Below are 13,733 nucleotides of genomic sequence, written 5' to 3' on the forward strand. Positions count from 1 at the left end.
CTTGACTAATTTCCCTTGTGATGAAGCATTTACAACTTTGACTTCAATGTCACACGCTGTTCAAACTTGAGAGAAAGCAACATATAACTGACCATGTCCAAAAATGGGTTTAGGTAGGAATATTCCTACTCTGTCTAGAGTTTGTCCTTGTGATTTATTAATAGTCATTGCAAATGCTGGCACCACAGAAAACTGTCTTCAAATTAATTTAAATGGGAGGCCAGTGTCAGACAGGGACAAATCAATTCTTGGAATCAGAACAACCTCTCCTTCTGCAGATCCTGTTAGTACTTCAGCTTTAAGAAACATACGTGCACAATTGGCACCAGCAAGAACTTTATACGTATCACGTATGCACAAGTCAATGTTTATTTTTAAATTGCCAGTGCGCGTCTATATGTACAGGTCGGTTGGACGTACATATGGTCAACCATATATATATATGGCTTATATGTAGATGCAGAAATAGTACTTGACTATAATGAGTTATTTTTTTTTACATATATTTTTATTGATTTCAGAGAAGAAGGGAGAGGGCTAGAAACATCAATGATGAGAGAGAATCATTGATTGGCTGCCTCCTGCACACACCACACTGGGGATTGAGCCGGCAACCTGGGCATATGCCCTGACCGGGAATCGAACCATGACCTCCTAATTCATAGGTCGACGCTCAACCACTGAACCATGCTGGCTGGGCTATAATGAGTTATTAAATCTCTTGGTGAATTAGAAGTAGATGGAATTGCTTAACCAGTTGGGGGGCTATGTATAAAAACATAGAGCAATATCATTCTAAATAGGGAAACAGAAGTTGTTCATTCCCTTACAACTAAAGAATGCCACAAAGAGGCCTGCTATTACCACTTATATTTAGATTTTTCAGTGAAGTGAGATAAAAAAAAATAGACTAGAATAATTAAAATTAGAAAGGAAAAATAAAAGTATTATTTACAGATAATAATTATATTAAAAAGTCAAAACAATTTAAAATAAATTATTTTTAAAAGTCAGAGTTTAATAAGGTGGCTGGATTCAAAAACAATTGCATTTCTGCACATCACAAGCAACTAAAAAAGATGTCACTGACAATAGAATGGAGAATGTAACATATTCGGTAGTAAATCTAAATATGCCCTATCTCTACAGGGAATTTTAGAAATGTTTAAGACATATTTTAAGAGACTTGAAAAGGTAGAGTGATAGCAGGTGAGTACACAGCAAGACTCATGTGACAAGTTGTGTTTTCCAGAGATGGCCACAACAATATCACCTCTCCCACCTACTGTCTTCTAAGTGACTTGGATACTTCTTCCCTCCAGAAAGAGGTTCTTTGTAATTTTAAGGTGAGACCATAAAAGCTAATACAACTTCCAGTTCTTTAGGAACCAAGTTCCTGTTGTGTGAGAAAGTCAAGCAGTCACATAGGCCACGAATGGTGTTGTGGTGACAGCCAGCTTCAACCGCCGGCCATGTGTATGCATGAGCCTTCAGATGAATCCAGCTCCCAGCTGCTAGTCACCCCAGCCTTTACATCGTCCCAGCAGAGGCCCCAGATGTCACAGTAGAGTGAAGGCCCATCTATGTACGCTGAACTCTCGGCATCCTGATGCATCTCTGAACACCCAAAGGGTTATTGTTTTACAGTATTAACTGCCAGTTCTTTCCAAAATGATGGGCAGATTTAATGCATTTCCAGTCAAAATTTTAATAGGGTATTCCCTGTAGAATTTAATGAGATTTTTCTGAAGTTTACACGAAAGAATAAACATCTGAGGTGTCCAGAATATTTTTGATGAGGAATAGCAGGAAGAGGGCATTTACCTTACCAGGCTTTAGAACTTACTATGAAATTGTGGTAATTAAAACTGTCTGCAGGGATAAGCAAAACATTTATGGAAGTTGATAGATGACTGAAGTGGCATGACATAATAGCAATAATTTGACTAATAAGAAATAATGTAAGTCATAAGAAAGGATGAAGTTGGATTCCTTCACAACATGATACATTCCAAATGATTTAAGGACTGATATGTCAAAGACAAAACATTAACACTCTTAATAGACAATATTACTATATTTTAGACTTTGGCTAGAAAAGATTTTTTCAACAAGATAAAAATAAACATTGAATATAATAGACAAGATCATAAAATAACTTTGTTATTTAAAAAGCCATAAAGAAATGGAAAAGGTAAGTGATAAACTGTGGGAAATATTTGTACTATATGCTATTGATAGTGGATTAATATCAATAACATGTAAAGAACTTATACAAATCAATAAGTAGAACATAAGCAATTTAATGAAAAAATAGGCAAGAATTATGAGCAGGCACTTCAAAGGAAAGGAAATTCATGTGGCCAATACCCATATAGAAAGGTCTTCAAAATTGTTTTCATTTAAGGAAATAGGAATTAAGGCTGCAATCAGACTAACAAAAGTAAGAAGTCTGACAACAAGTGTTGGAGGGGATATAGTTCCACAGGAGCTTTTTAAATATTGCTGAAGGAAGTGTAATTGCAACCACGTTGCAAAGACAATTTGGTATTACTTCCTAGAGTTGCACATTAACAAATAATAACCCAGCAGTTCTACTCTCAGGTACATACCCCCAAACTACTCTTGAGTATGAGCATCAAGAGATATGTATAATGTGTTAATGGCAGTGCCCTGTACAATAATGAAGATTTAGAAACATTCCAGTATCCATCAGTGGGAAAGTCAATGGGTAAGCAGTTCACACAATGGAATATTATACAGCAATCAAAATGAATGAATGATAACAGTATCCAGCATTCTGAAACTGATAGTAGTAGAACTGTTTTTGTGTGTGTGAGTGCTATAAAAACATACAATATAAAATTTACCCTACTAACAAATTTGTTAGTGTAAAATAGGCTTGCCCTCTGCAGGTGCCCTTACTTGGACCCTGTCACCTTATGCTGGGCCATGATGCCTACTCCTGTTTGAATTCGACAACTGGCTCCACAAGTAAGGCATTTCTGATTATACAGTGATCTTAAACTGATTTTACAGTCAGATGCCAAACATTTGATCACCACCTTTACTTTCTGAAAAAGCTGAATGTGTGTTATTATTCTACAGCCTGATGAAAGTTAAAGGTCTGTCTCCCCTTTGTTCATTGCTGATAAGAGCACAGGTCAAGTTATTACAGTTACTAAGATAAAAAGGAAATGACTTCTGATCTAGTTCTATTCCATAATCAGAGAAGTAGGTCCCAAGCACTCAGAAAACTGATTTCCTTCCTTCTGCTTGATTTATTAGGTGAGACGTTTCAGATATTTGAAATCTGTGTGTGTGTGTGTGTGTGTGTGTGTGTGTGTGTGTGTGTGTGTCCTGTGGAACCCTAATAGCATTTCATGGCGCCTAAATTTTTATTATTAGTCTCCAAATCTTATCTAGCATACCTTGTTGGTTCTCTGTTATATAGAAGACAAATATTATTATTTATTGTCCATCATTGAATGGTTGCTATCTTGAAAACATTTGTGACAAGGGCTTATGTTTCACTTTTACTTCCACACAGCTATGAACTAGTTAGTTCTCATTTCTGAGAACTTGAACCCACCCTAAGATCTGTCTTCTGAACTTTGAAGGACCCTTTTCAAATGTGGTGTTATTTTCGGTTTAGTTTTACTGTCAACATTCTTCAGCTTTTTTTCCTCTATGTACTTTCCCCAAATGTCATATCACCACCTCCTCTGACGTCAGTGATGGCCTCTCCTTGGAAGACCCCAGGTCTCCTTGCAGACGATTGTCTCATTCCTACTGCTCCTTCCACTGTCTGCCTCCCTTTCTCATGTCCTTGAAGATCTAAGGGATGCCCTCTCCCAGAGGAATTCAGATTTCCTTCACATTCCTTCACTACAATCTTTTCCCTTTAACTCCAGTTGCTTAAGATGATGGGCAGTGATCATACAACCTCAGTGATTGACAAACAGTCACAGCTGGATGTATGGGGATTGCAGAAGCCCCAAAAACTTGGGAGAATTTTTTGGGTCTTCTTGTCCATAGATTTTTATGGAGGTTTATGTGAATTAAGAACTAATGAAGAGATAAGTGATTGACGTTGAAGGAGTTCATGTTCATCAGCTCTTCTAAAATGTTTTCAAATCTTCAGTGGGCAAAAATTTTGCCCTCACACCAGCGGACCTTGTCAAAATTGCAGCCTAGCTGAGTGCACTTCATGATGGCCAGCACTAGAGCACACTCAGTAATGGTCCTTCTTCATTCTCTGCCTCCACCTCCTCTCCAAGGGCCTCAGATCTTCGGACTCAGAGAAGTAACCCAACTTCATTCTGTGGTTGCTAAAGTAAAAGAAGTCTCTGTGTCCATCATGTGATCAAATATAGAATGCTGTTGATGTATTTTGAACACTCCAAAATTAAGGTAACACTGTCTACAGAGCCACATAAAAGTGGTGCAGGCTCTTTTCTCCCATCTATTGGTAATACAAGGAGGGAATTCATGTCTTATCTAGTGCCAGATTTACTTAAACAGTGAGGGTCCCGAACCCAGCTCCTCTTTAGTGGACCCGCCTAACAAAGACGCATGGTTGAGATGAACAGTACAAGTAGACTCAAGTTCAGGGATGTGTCAGGCCCTTGTCCAGACATACTGTGGCTGAGCTGCGTGGATTCCGGGGTGATTCCTCATCCTCAGCAGAGCTCATGCCCTTTCAGCTGTGGTTCTTGCTGCAAAACCACGCTGGGATATTTGCAGGGGGGTTCAAGAGCCTGGTGTTCATGGTGTGGACACCGTGGCCAGAGAATGTCCCATGTTTAAGAAGAGGCGGGACGGCACGTGGCAATAAAACAAAAACAAAACAAAAATACCCTGTTCAAGAAAGGGATGAACAGCCATGGCAAGTGTTCTCCGTGGTTAGAGCATTGGCCTGGGCACCAAGGGTTTGATTCCCAGTCAAGCTCAATTACCTGGGTTGCAGGTTTGATTCCTGGCCCTGGTCATAGTGGGTGTGGGAGGCAACCAACTGATATGTCTCTCTCATATCAATGTTTCTCTCCCCCTTCTGCCTTTCCATTCTCTCTAAAAAAAAAATCAATGGAAAAATATCTTTGGGTGAGAATTAACAACAACAACAAAAAAGGAGTGATCAGCATTTACATATCATGATGATGTCACCAATAATGTCAACTTTAAAAAGCCATGAGGGTGGGAGGAGGAAGTAACGTGGACGTGCGTGAAAGAAAACACCTCATCTACTATGGACTGTGAACAAGGCTCCATCCCCAGAGTGTCCGATGAGGGTCACACAGCTCAGGAGAAGGTGCACCTGCATTTCTGAACAATCGCGCCATCACCGTTTGCCTGGTCTGAGTTTGAACAGACCTTCCTTTCACATATACAAGAGACACTATACTAAAAGAGGGCAAAGGATAATGTGCAAAGTAGAGAAACCAATAAGGAATGGAACAGGCTTGTTATTTAAGAATGTGGCATAAGAAAGAACAGAGATTTGAGAACGAGGGACCAGCAGAGCGAGGTGGAAGGCACCAGGTGGAATGTATTCTGAAAGGCCATCTGCTGTATGAATCTCAGAAGAGGCTCCAGAAGCGTGGTCCAGGACCATCATCATCAAAAAGTGTTTCAGAGCATAAACTTACACATGGTTTATCTCATGTGTATGTGTGCTGGAGGGGTCCTGGGATGGAGGTGTTGATCCCTCATTCAAGACCAGAAACACAGCCAGGAGTACAACAAAGCTGGGTGTTTTGACACTTGCTGCCCACCCACGATGGTAAAGCGCAGGGCACTGCTGTCGGAGCTGTTAGTTGTAGACTTTCACTTGGTGAGGAGCTGGGGAGGGGTGTTGAGGAAGGAGAGTCTGCTCCGAATTGGGTGCAGTGTCTTCATGATGGGAGGTGGGGGGTGCAGAGAGGCCGAGGCTGCAGTTGGTGCAGAAGCAGCCGACACCTGCTGAGCTGCAGAGGGGGCGGCTCTCTGTGTGCTTTGCACAGGGACTTTTTACTTTGGGCCCAGACAGAGTTAGAGAGGGGTCCTGCATTTTCCTTGTCCCAGCCACAGTCAGCGGTTTCTCAAGGAGCCCGGGTTCTTTGCTAGAGGATGTGGTCTAGAAACTAAGCCGGGGTGGGCGGTGGGTGGGTGTGTGCGTGCCTACTGGGCTGTCACTGCTCTGGGCCCATCAAAAGTGCGCAGAGCTAGGATACACATTTCTAGCCCCCACAAGTTCACCCTGATAATGTCAGTATTAGCCCAGGAACACAGAGTTCCTCTTCTCCTGTCCACACTCCGTATTTGTGTATCTTCCTCACAGTGAGACTCCTGGTTCTCTATGACACCAGAGTAAACATATCTACTCATTTCCTCTGTCCTACAACTCCCACAGAATAGTTTTAGAATCACTAGATGAGTGACGAGGGCCACAACCAACAAGCTGGTCCTACTTTACTACTAAGTAAAGTCCAAGATTGCTTCTTTTTTTTGGCATATTGTTTTATTTTTGCAATTATTTTGGTGTTTAGAATATGGCCTTAGCACTAAAGTTTACAGAGATCTGAGTTCCAAATTGGCTGGGATTCTTTTTCCCCCCCGTGTGGTTATATCCTTGGTGTATAGTTAATGTTTTTGTTTGTAGTAAATTTTAGTTTGATTTTTTTCATCCTTTTATTTATGTTGTCTTTTGACTATATAAAACACGTACATAACTCACAAGTCAAAATCACGTAAAGAGGTGCGCTCAGAAAAGTTCCATTCCTATCTGTACACCCCACCCACTTCCCACCAACCCCACATGCAAATATTGTCATTGGTTTATGATTTATTTCTTCTAGATCACTTCTTACAAAAATAAGGAAATAGATACAGTTATACTTCTTTTTTCTTAAAGTATCTTTTTCTTATAGAAAGGGCAGCAGGCTGTACACACTCTTCTGTACTTTTTAAAATATATAATTTTAAAATAAATTCAAAATATATCCCAGAAGTCACTCTCTGAGTTCAGAGGGCTCTTCCTCCCTCTTTTTAGTAACCCATTACATGGATATACCTCAGTTTATTCAGCCAGCTTCTCATGGGTGAGTATTAAGCTGCTCCCCATGTTTTGCTGTTATAAATAGTGCCACAGTTATTCAAAACCTGTTCCTATGTTGAGTTGTACTTGTGGAAATCCATGTTCACAGACAACTCCTAGGAGTAGAATTGCTGGGTCCAAGGGCACATGCATATGTAGTTTTGTTAGCTCCTTCCAATTTCCTTCGCTGGGGCACTGCCTGGCACTCCGCCCCGCCCACCTTGGTTTGAGAAACCGTGGGTTCACCTAAGTTCAATTGGCTTCTTTGCTGCTGTGAGTTGTTGAGGTGAAAGTGTAGGCTCTACCATCAAACATCTGGGTTCAAATCCTGATTTTGCTACAAAATGTTGTGGGGACATTGGGCAAATTGCTTAACTACTCAGTTTCCTCAAACCACACCCACCCCTCTGCAGCTCAGCAGGGTGATGGCTGCTTCTGCACCAACTGCAGCCTGAGCCTCTCTCCATTCCCACCTCCCCTCATGAAGACAACCCCCAAGCGGGAGCAGACCCTCCTTCCTCGGCACCCCTCCCCATGTCCTCAAATGTGAGAACAGTAGCCATCCCTATTGTCTAAGGTTTTCTAAAAGTTAATGAATGAAACATGTAAAGCAGGGGTCCTCAAACTTTTTGAACAGGCGGCCAGTTCACTGTCCCTCAGACCGTTGGAGGGCCGGACTATAGTTTAAAAAAAACTATGAACAAATTCCTATGCACACTGCACATATCTTATTTTGAAGTAAAAAAACAAAATGGGAACAAATACAATATTGGTATTTGCATGTGGCCCGCGGGCCGTAGTTTGAGGACCCCTGATGTAAAGCATCAGAGAAGTGTCAGGCACGTAGTAGGATCCAGTAGTCACTCCCTGTGATGTTTATGTCGAAGGACGGAGTGAGGTGACCGGAAAAGCACCTGCCAACGTCGTCACTCAGAAAGTCATTCTTAGGAAAGTGCACCCAAGGGCAGGTGCGGGGGAGCCAGGAGGTGCCTCTCTGGACCCACATGGGTGCTTTGGGGACCAGGATGGGGAGCATGCAGGTGGAGAGGCTGCTTTTAAAAACAGTTTCTTGCACGTTTCAGTATTTAGTGAGTGAATATGAGGGGTTAAAAAAGGTGACTCAGAGATGACGTCAAGGGTGGGCTTCAGCAGGAGGGAAATGGATTTTGTAGCCTCCATGAATGAAATGCAACCTGGATGGTAATCTGTGAGCCAGAGGATCTTAGCATTCCAGTTAAAAGATAACAGATATTTTAATTTCTGGTTTTCATAAGTGCAGGAAGATAAAGAGTTCCAGTTTGTTTATGCAGACATCTAAAATCTGATCGATGTTGGTAAAGGAACGTCTGTTTACGTAGTCGTGCCCATGGTCGTGCAACTTTGAACTTGGAGGACATCTCAGCTTTCTGTTCAGGGCACTGAAGTGGTGAAATGGTTCCCCTGGGAGGAGATGAAGGGAGAGAATGGCGAGCTGGTGCTCAGGAGGGAGAGAAACATTACAGGAAGGGAGACTTGAAAAGGTCCCTAGAGACCAGGGAGTGTGACTTCAGGAGTGGGAGGAGAGGAAAACGTGGCTGCAGAGATGTAAGCAAATGGGAAACTTAGTAAAGTGGCTTCAATGAGCCAAATGTGTCAGATTTCACACTCCGCATGCCCAGTCGTAGGCTTGACTTTGCGTCAGGAGAGAGCCCGAGTTTGTTTTCAGCTTACTTCTCATTCTCCTGAGAAAGGTCCCTGCTGAGTCCTACCAAGGGTGGGGCACACTTGGCAGGGGGACCCCAGGGTGGGGTCTGCCTACCTGGGTGCCCACCCTGGCTCTGTAGGGTCTGTGCTGCCATGAAAGTGCTGCGACTGGAGGCCCCACAACGAGTCAATGTGGGCTGGATTTGAACTCAAGTCTCTGCAAAGCCCACATTCTTTTGCTTACAATGGAGGCGGGGCTCTCTCCTCACTAACTAACCACAATGCAGAGGGAAAAGCATCAAAGTCACGTGAGTTCTAGAGGAGAAAGGAATGAGCTGTCAGCGGATGGCTGGGGGGAAGAGATAGCAGTCATCATCACGTCCCTGTTCCTCCTCCATGCCTGTCTGCTGTTTCCTGGTGTCACTGAGAACAAATTTCTAAAGAACTTCCTACTCCTCAGGCTTGATACTCGAGGTCAGGAGTCCTGAAAATGTTCCTGCAAGTATTTCTGTCCTTGAAGCCTTGAGACCATCAGCCAGGGGAGGCTGTAAACAGGAGGAAGAAGAGGATGCCCCCAAGGGAGCCTGCCACAGCCACCTGAGCCTGCAATGCTACCTCCAGGTGAGAGGCTGGGCGTGGGCTCCTGGCCAGGTAGGAGCACACTGTCCAGGTGCTTCGTGCGTTGTCTTATTTTGATGGCACTGAAAAAGGTGCTTCACATCATATATCACAGACTCTCGCGTGCCTAAATGTGGACCTGCACACCCACTGAAGGGCGGGGACATTCCGTTCTCTGCATTTACCACAGCGAATTGAACTCATCCTACGAGATACGAATAAAGACTGTTTCCAATTCCTGTTACTAAAAATAACGCTGTAGTAAACACTTGCACATTTTTAGACACACATCTTTGCTAAATTTATTCTTGCTTCAGACACACATCTTGAGTCGGCCTTGCTGGGTCAGAGGACGTAACCTGCCGAGTGTTTCATATGCGTCGCTGACTCTCCTTTTGTGATCAGGGGCTGAGCGCCCAGTGCCTGTTTTTCTATTTGTGGTTATTTGTCATTGATACTTAAATGTTTTACATTTAGAAAATATTATACTCCTGTCTCAAACATTTCATAGATTGCTCTCCCAATTCTCCTGCCTTCTTTCTGCTTTGTTCGTGTGTGAAATTGGCTATGATAGAGTTTTAGTTTTTATGTAGACAAAGCTACCACATTTTCCATTGTTTTGCTATTTACCATATATATCATAATATATGTAGTTAATATATATTATTTTAATATATTGTATCTTTATATATGTATCTTATATATTATCTTCTTATGTCTTAATGTATGTTATTTTGATATTACCTATCTATAGTTATATAGATACAGATATAGATAGTTATAGATATAGATATACATACATATGTATATGCACACACATATATCTGACTTCCCGGGTAAGCTGAGCTTCTGCCGTAGGTCTGGTTACTTCTTTCACTGACTCACTTTTCAGCAAGAGAGAACTCTGATGAAGTTACGTTGTCCAGAGAATCAGTCAGCATTCTATTGGGCTGTGCATCTATGAAGAAGCCTTTTGCTTTAGCATATTCCTGTAATTCAGAAACAAGCTCCCCTGTGGAGGAGAATGTGTTCTTTCAGATCTTGGCTCCCCAGGGGTTGATGGGATTACCGGTCTAGTCACTGTCTCCTGGGCTCCCGGGCTGCTGGGGGATGAGGTCAGGAATGTCCTTTTCTCATCAGGCTGCTTGCAAACCTCTACCCCTGAAAACCTGTCACTCTGAGTCTGCCTCTGAACTCTCCATTCCTACAGAAGAAAGCACTTTGACCTTGTGGCTTCATGCTCCGTTTTGGTATCTGGTAGTGCCAGAGGCCCCTCTACATCTTTCTTCCCATTAAAATGCTCTTTGCTATTACCATTTACATAGAGCTCTTGCTAACTCAGACAGTGGTATTCTGTGAACATGAGCGCGTGCGCGCGCGCGCACACACACACACACACACACACACACACACACACACACACACCATGCTACTGCTGAGGGCAAGCACCTTCAACTCTTCCCTGCTTGCCCCCTCAGGCTCTCCGCCCCACCCCCACCCGCCGACCCCCACCCCCATCCCCACCCACCCACCCCAGGGCCTCTGCCAGCTCCTATAGAGTGTGGTGAACAGGAGGCCTGACAGGACTGTAGTTCATGGCCCAGCCTGCTCAAAACATAAGCGATTATAAAATTCCAGGGAAATTAAATTTTTTTTTATTGTTTTCTCCAAATTGGGTCTTGCCAAAGGGGAACATAGCACGTTAACTCCATCTATTCAAGACATTTACTTTACCTTTATGGAATTTACAGATTTTGTATAATTCTTGAAAATTCTTGAGGCACATTCCTACATATTAATACACACATATGTATATGCATATATATACATAATATTATATATTTTCTGGTTTTAAAATATGACATAAAATAAAGCCAGTCTTATAGTTATTTTGCTAGCTACCTTATCTGTTCTTTTATTAGTTTTTTTATTTGATTCCTTTGTGTTCTCCAGGTTGATCATCTACAAATAATAATAAACTCAAAATAATTATTCAACATTTACAGTTCCTATTTTTTTAAGCCTATAGTATCAGTTAAAACTCCCAGAGCAATGTTAGATATTTGTGGTAATAGTGGTCTTCTTGTGTTACTTACAAATTTAATTGAAATTCTTCCAGTGTCTTACCATCAAGTTTGCCATTAGTTTTTAATCAGTTTTCTTTATTATGCCTATTCAATTCCAAAATTGTTATGTGTTTTTTATTAGACAAGAGTATTCAGAACTATCAAGTGCCTTTTGGACATTTAGAGGATTAGGTGACATTCTCTTATGTGAATTATTACTACCCTTTGTACACGCGAACCCGCAACCTTTGTTCTGCAACCTCCCTTGCTTTATGTGTTCTGTCATTGCCTCCCCTTGGTGCCCTTGAACTCATGCTTCTATTCCCTGCATTTCTTGTACACCACTAGCTCCTTCCAGAGGCTGAACTGGCTTGGGCTTCCATGATTTTGCTAAGAGTTCTTCCCAGGTGGTGCTGTTCTCTTCCTCCTGAGTTACCTCCTACCATTTACAGCGGTTATGGTTGATCAGAGGGCTCAAGTAGTGTCAGTCAGCAGTATCTTCCATGACACAGTTCCCTGATAACCTGTCATCTACCGGCTTTAGCATCTACAAACAATGGTTTCAGTCTATACTTTTAATAGGAGTTGCAAAATAATGATTTAAAAATATCTAATATTATTTTCTCTACTGAGTAGCTGAATTTTTCTTTTCTGTAAAGAGAAAGTTAGGTCATGCCGAAATGCAGTTTGTCAAGAAAGGCAGGCTAAATGCACCTCCCCCCCACCCTGAGGTGGTGCCCTGGGACCCTCAAGGAAAAGGGGGGGAGGAAACCAGTCGCGCTGCATTTTCTATGTCTGTCAACAAGTGGTGATGCTAAAGAGTATTTTCACTTTTAAACTGTTGAAAAGGCCCTTAATGAGGGTCACAAACATGAGAGGGAGAGGCGTGGTCCATCTCTTTGAGTGGTAGATAATATTCCTTCTGCCCCACTAACTTTCCTTGTCTTGCCCTCCGTTTGTCTCCTGGTTGGAACACTTCGGGTGACTTTTTTCTATGGGCATCAGGCAGTTTTATTTGTCTCAGGAAGTTTTTATTGTTTGTTTGGAATTCATTATTGATCATGTAACTTTTTAAAACATTTCTGCTATGTGTTGAGTAAGATTATGTAGCTTCCTGTTGGGGAGAACAATGTTGCATTCTAAGGCCAAGACACTGGGGTGCCTGTAGCACTGTGGGGATGGGTAAAAGCTAATTGTGGGGTTCTTTGCAATTAGCAAGACTGTGAGATTTCAAGAGCCCCCAAGAAGAAGCTAAAGAAATCAGAAGGGATGGTCCTTACAGAGAAACAGCAAAAACAGTGTCCATTTTTCTTTCCTTCATAATAGCAGTAACTTGATCATGGAATGTGAGTGATAATGAGGGTGGTGACGGTGTGCATGTATGTGTGTGTTTGCATGTGGACACTGACTTAGGAAGTGATTATAAAAGAGTAATCTGGGAGAAATATCTATATAAACGTGAATTTTGTGAGTCAGGAAGCAGGCAGCGCAAACTCCTATAGATGGGAACAGCGCCTGCCATTGCAATGGCTGTGACGTTCATGTGGTGTGTCGTCTGGGTGGACAGTGATTGTTTCAGCCAGTGTTTGTGGCCAAGTCAGGGCCCACTGAGTCATCTTGAGAAAGAGTTGGCCAGAAACAGAAAAGCTTGTCTCTGGGTTTGTTCTGCAAAACCCACGTGAATTTGGGATCAATATTTCTTTCTGGTTTATTTGTTGGAGAAACAGAGATGGAGCACACAACCAAGAACACAGCACACATTGGAAACCAGATGGAACTGGATGGTAATTAGCTCATGGCAACGCCTCACAAATATAAGCCATGGGTTTACCTGATTTTAGCAAATACTGACCTGACACCAGGCCTGAGCCCGCTCTGGGCAGAGCAGGGGAGGGTCCTCTATCTGTGCACTGAAGGGGTTTGTGAGGCTCTAATAAGAAATGCCGCAAAGACATGGGATGTTACAAAGGAAGCGATACCTGTTTCAGTAAAGATCTATCCAGGGTCTCAGGAAACTCAGAGGAGGACTACTGACCCCAGTCTTGGGGACTCGGGAAGCGTGTCCTGTGAGGGACATCTGGGCTGGGACCTCCTGAGGGGACAGGAATAGAAGACATGAAGCCCCACGTGCAAAGTCCTGCGCTGCGGAGTATGTTTCCCGCTTGTAAACATCAGGAGGGTCTGGAGTGGTAGGTGGAGAGATGGACTAAGACACAGACTGGAAAGGCCGGCCTGGTGAGTCCTAGGAAGTTTGACATTCTTCTGAGGGTGGCCAGGTGTTGAAGGGAGTG

The 13,733-nt window shown here is 42.6% G+C and overlaps 1 protein-coding gene across 3 annotated transcripts in view; it reads left to right on the plus strand.

Annotated features, from left to right (window-relative positions):
• Window positions 1–9,129: 9,129 nt before the first annotated feature.
• CD226 (CD226 molecule) overlaps window positions 9,130–13,733 on the plus strand; it is a 58,286-nt gene continuing 53,682 nt past the window's right edge. For all 3 annotated transcript variants that reach the window (XM_036323323.1, XM_036323322.1, XM_036323324.1), the window contains exon 1: window positions 9,130–9,379. Coding sequence is in view for 2 of the 3 variants with exons in the window: in XM_036323322.1 (XP_036179215.1) it covers window positions 9,367–9,379 (13 nt within the window). In the remaining variant the exon portion in view is untranslated. The remainder of the gene's footprint in view (window positions 9,380–13,733) is intronic.

Source organism: Myotis myotis, unplaced genomic scaffold (genome assembly GCF_014108235.1).
Source record: "Myotis myotis isolate mMyoMyo1 unplaced genomic scaffold, mMyoMyo1.p scaffold_m19_p_9, whole genome shotgun sequence".
Classification (NCBI taxonomy): Eukaryota; Metazoa; Chordata; class Mammalia; order Chiroptera; family Vespertilionidae; genus Myotis; species Myotis myotis.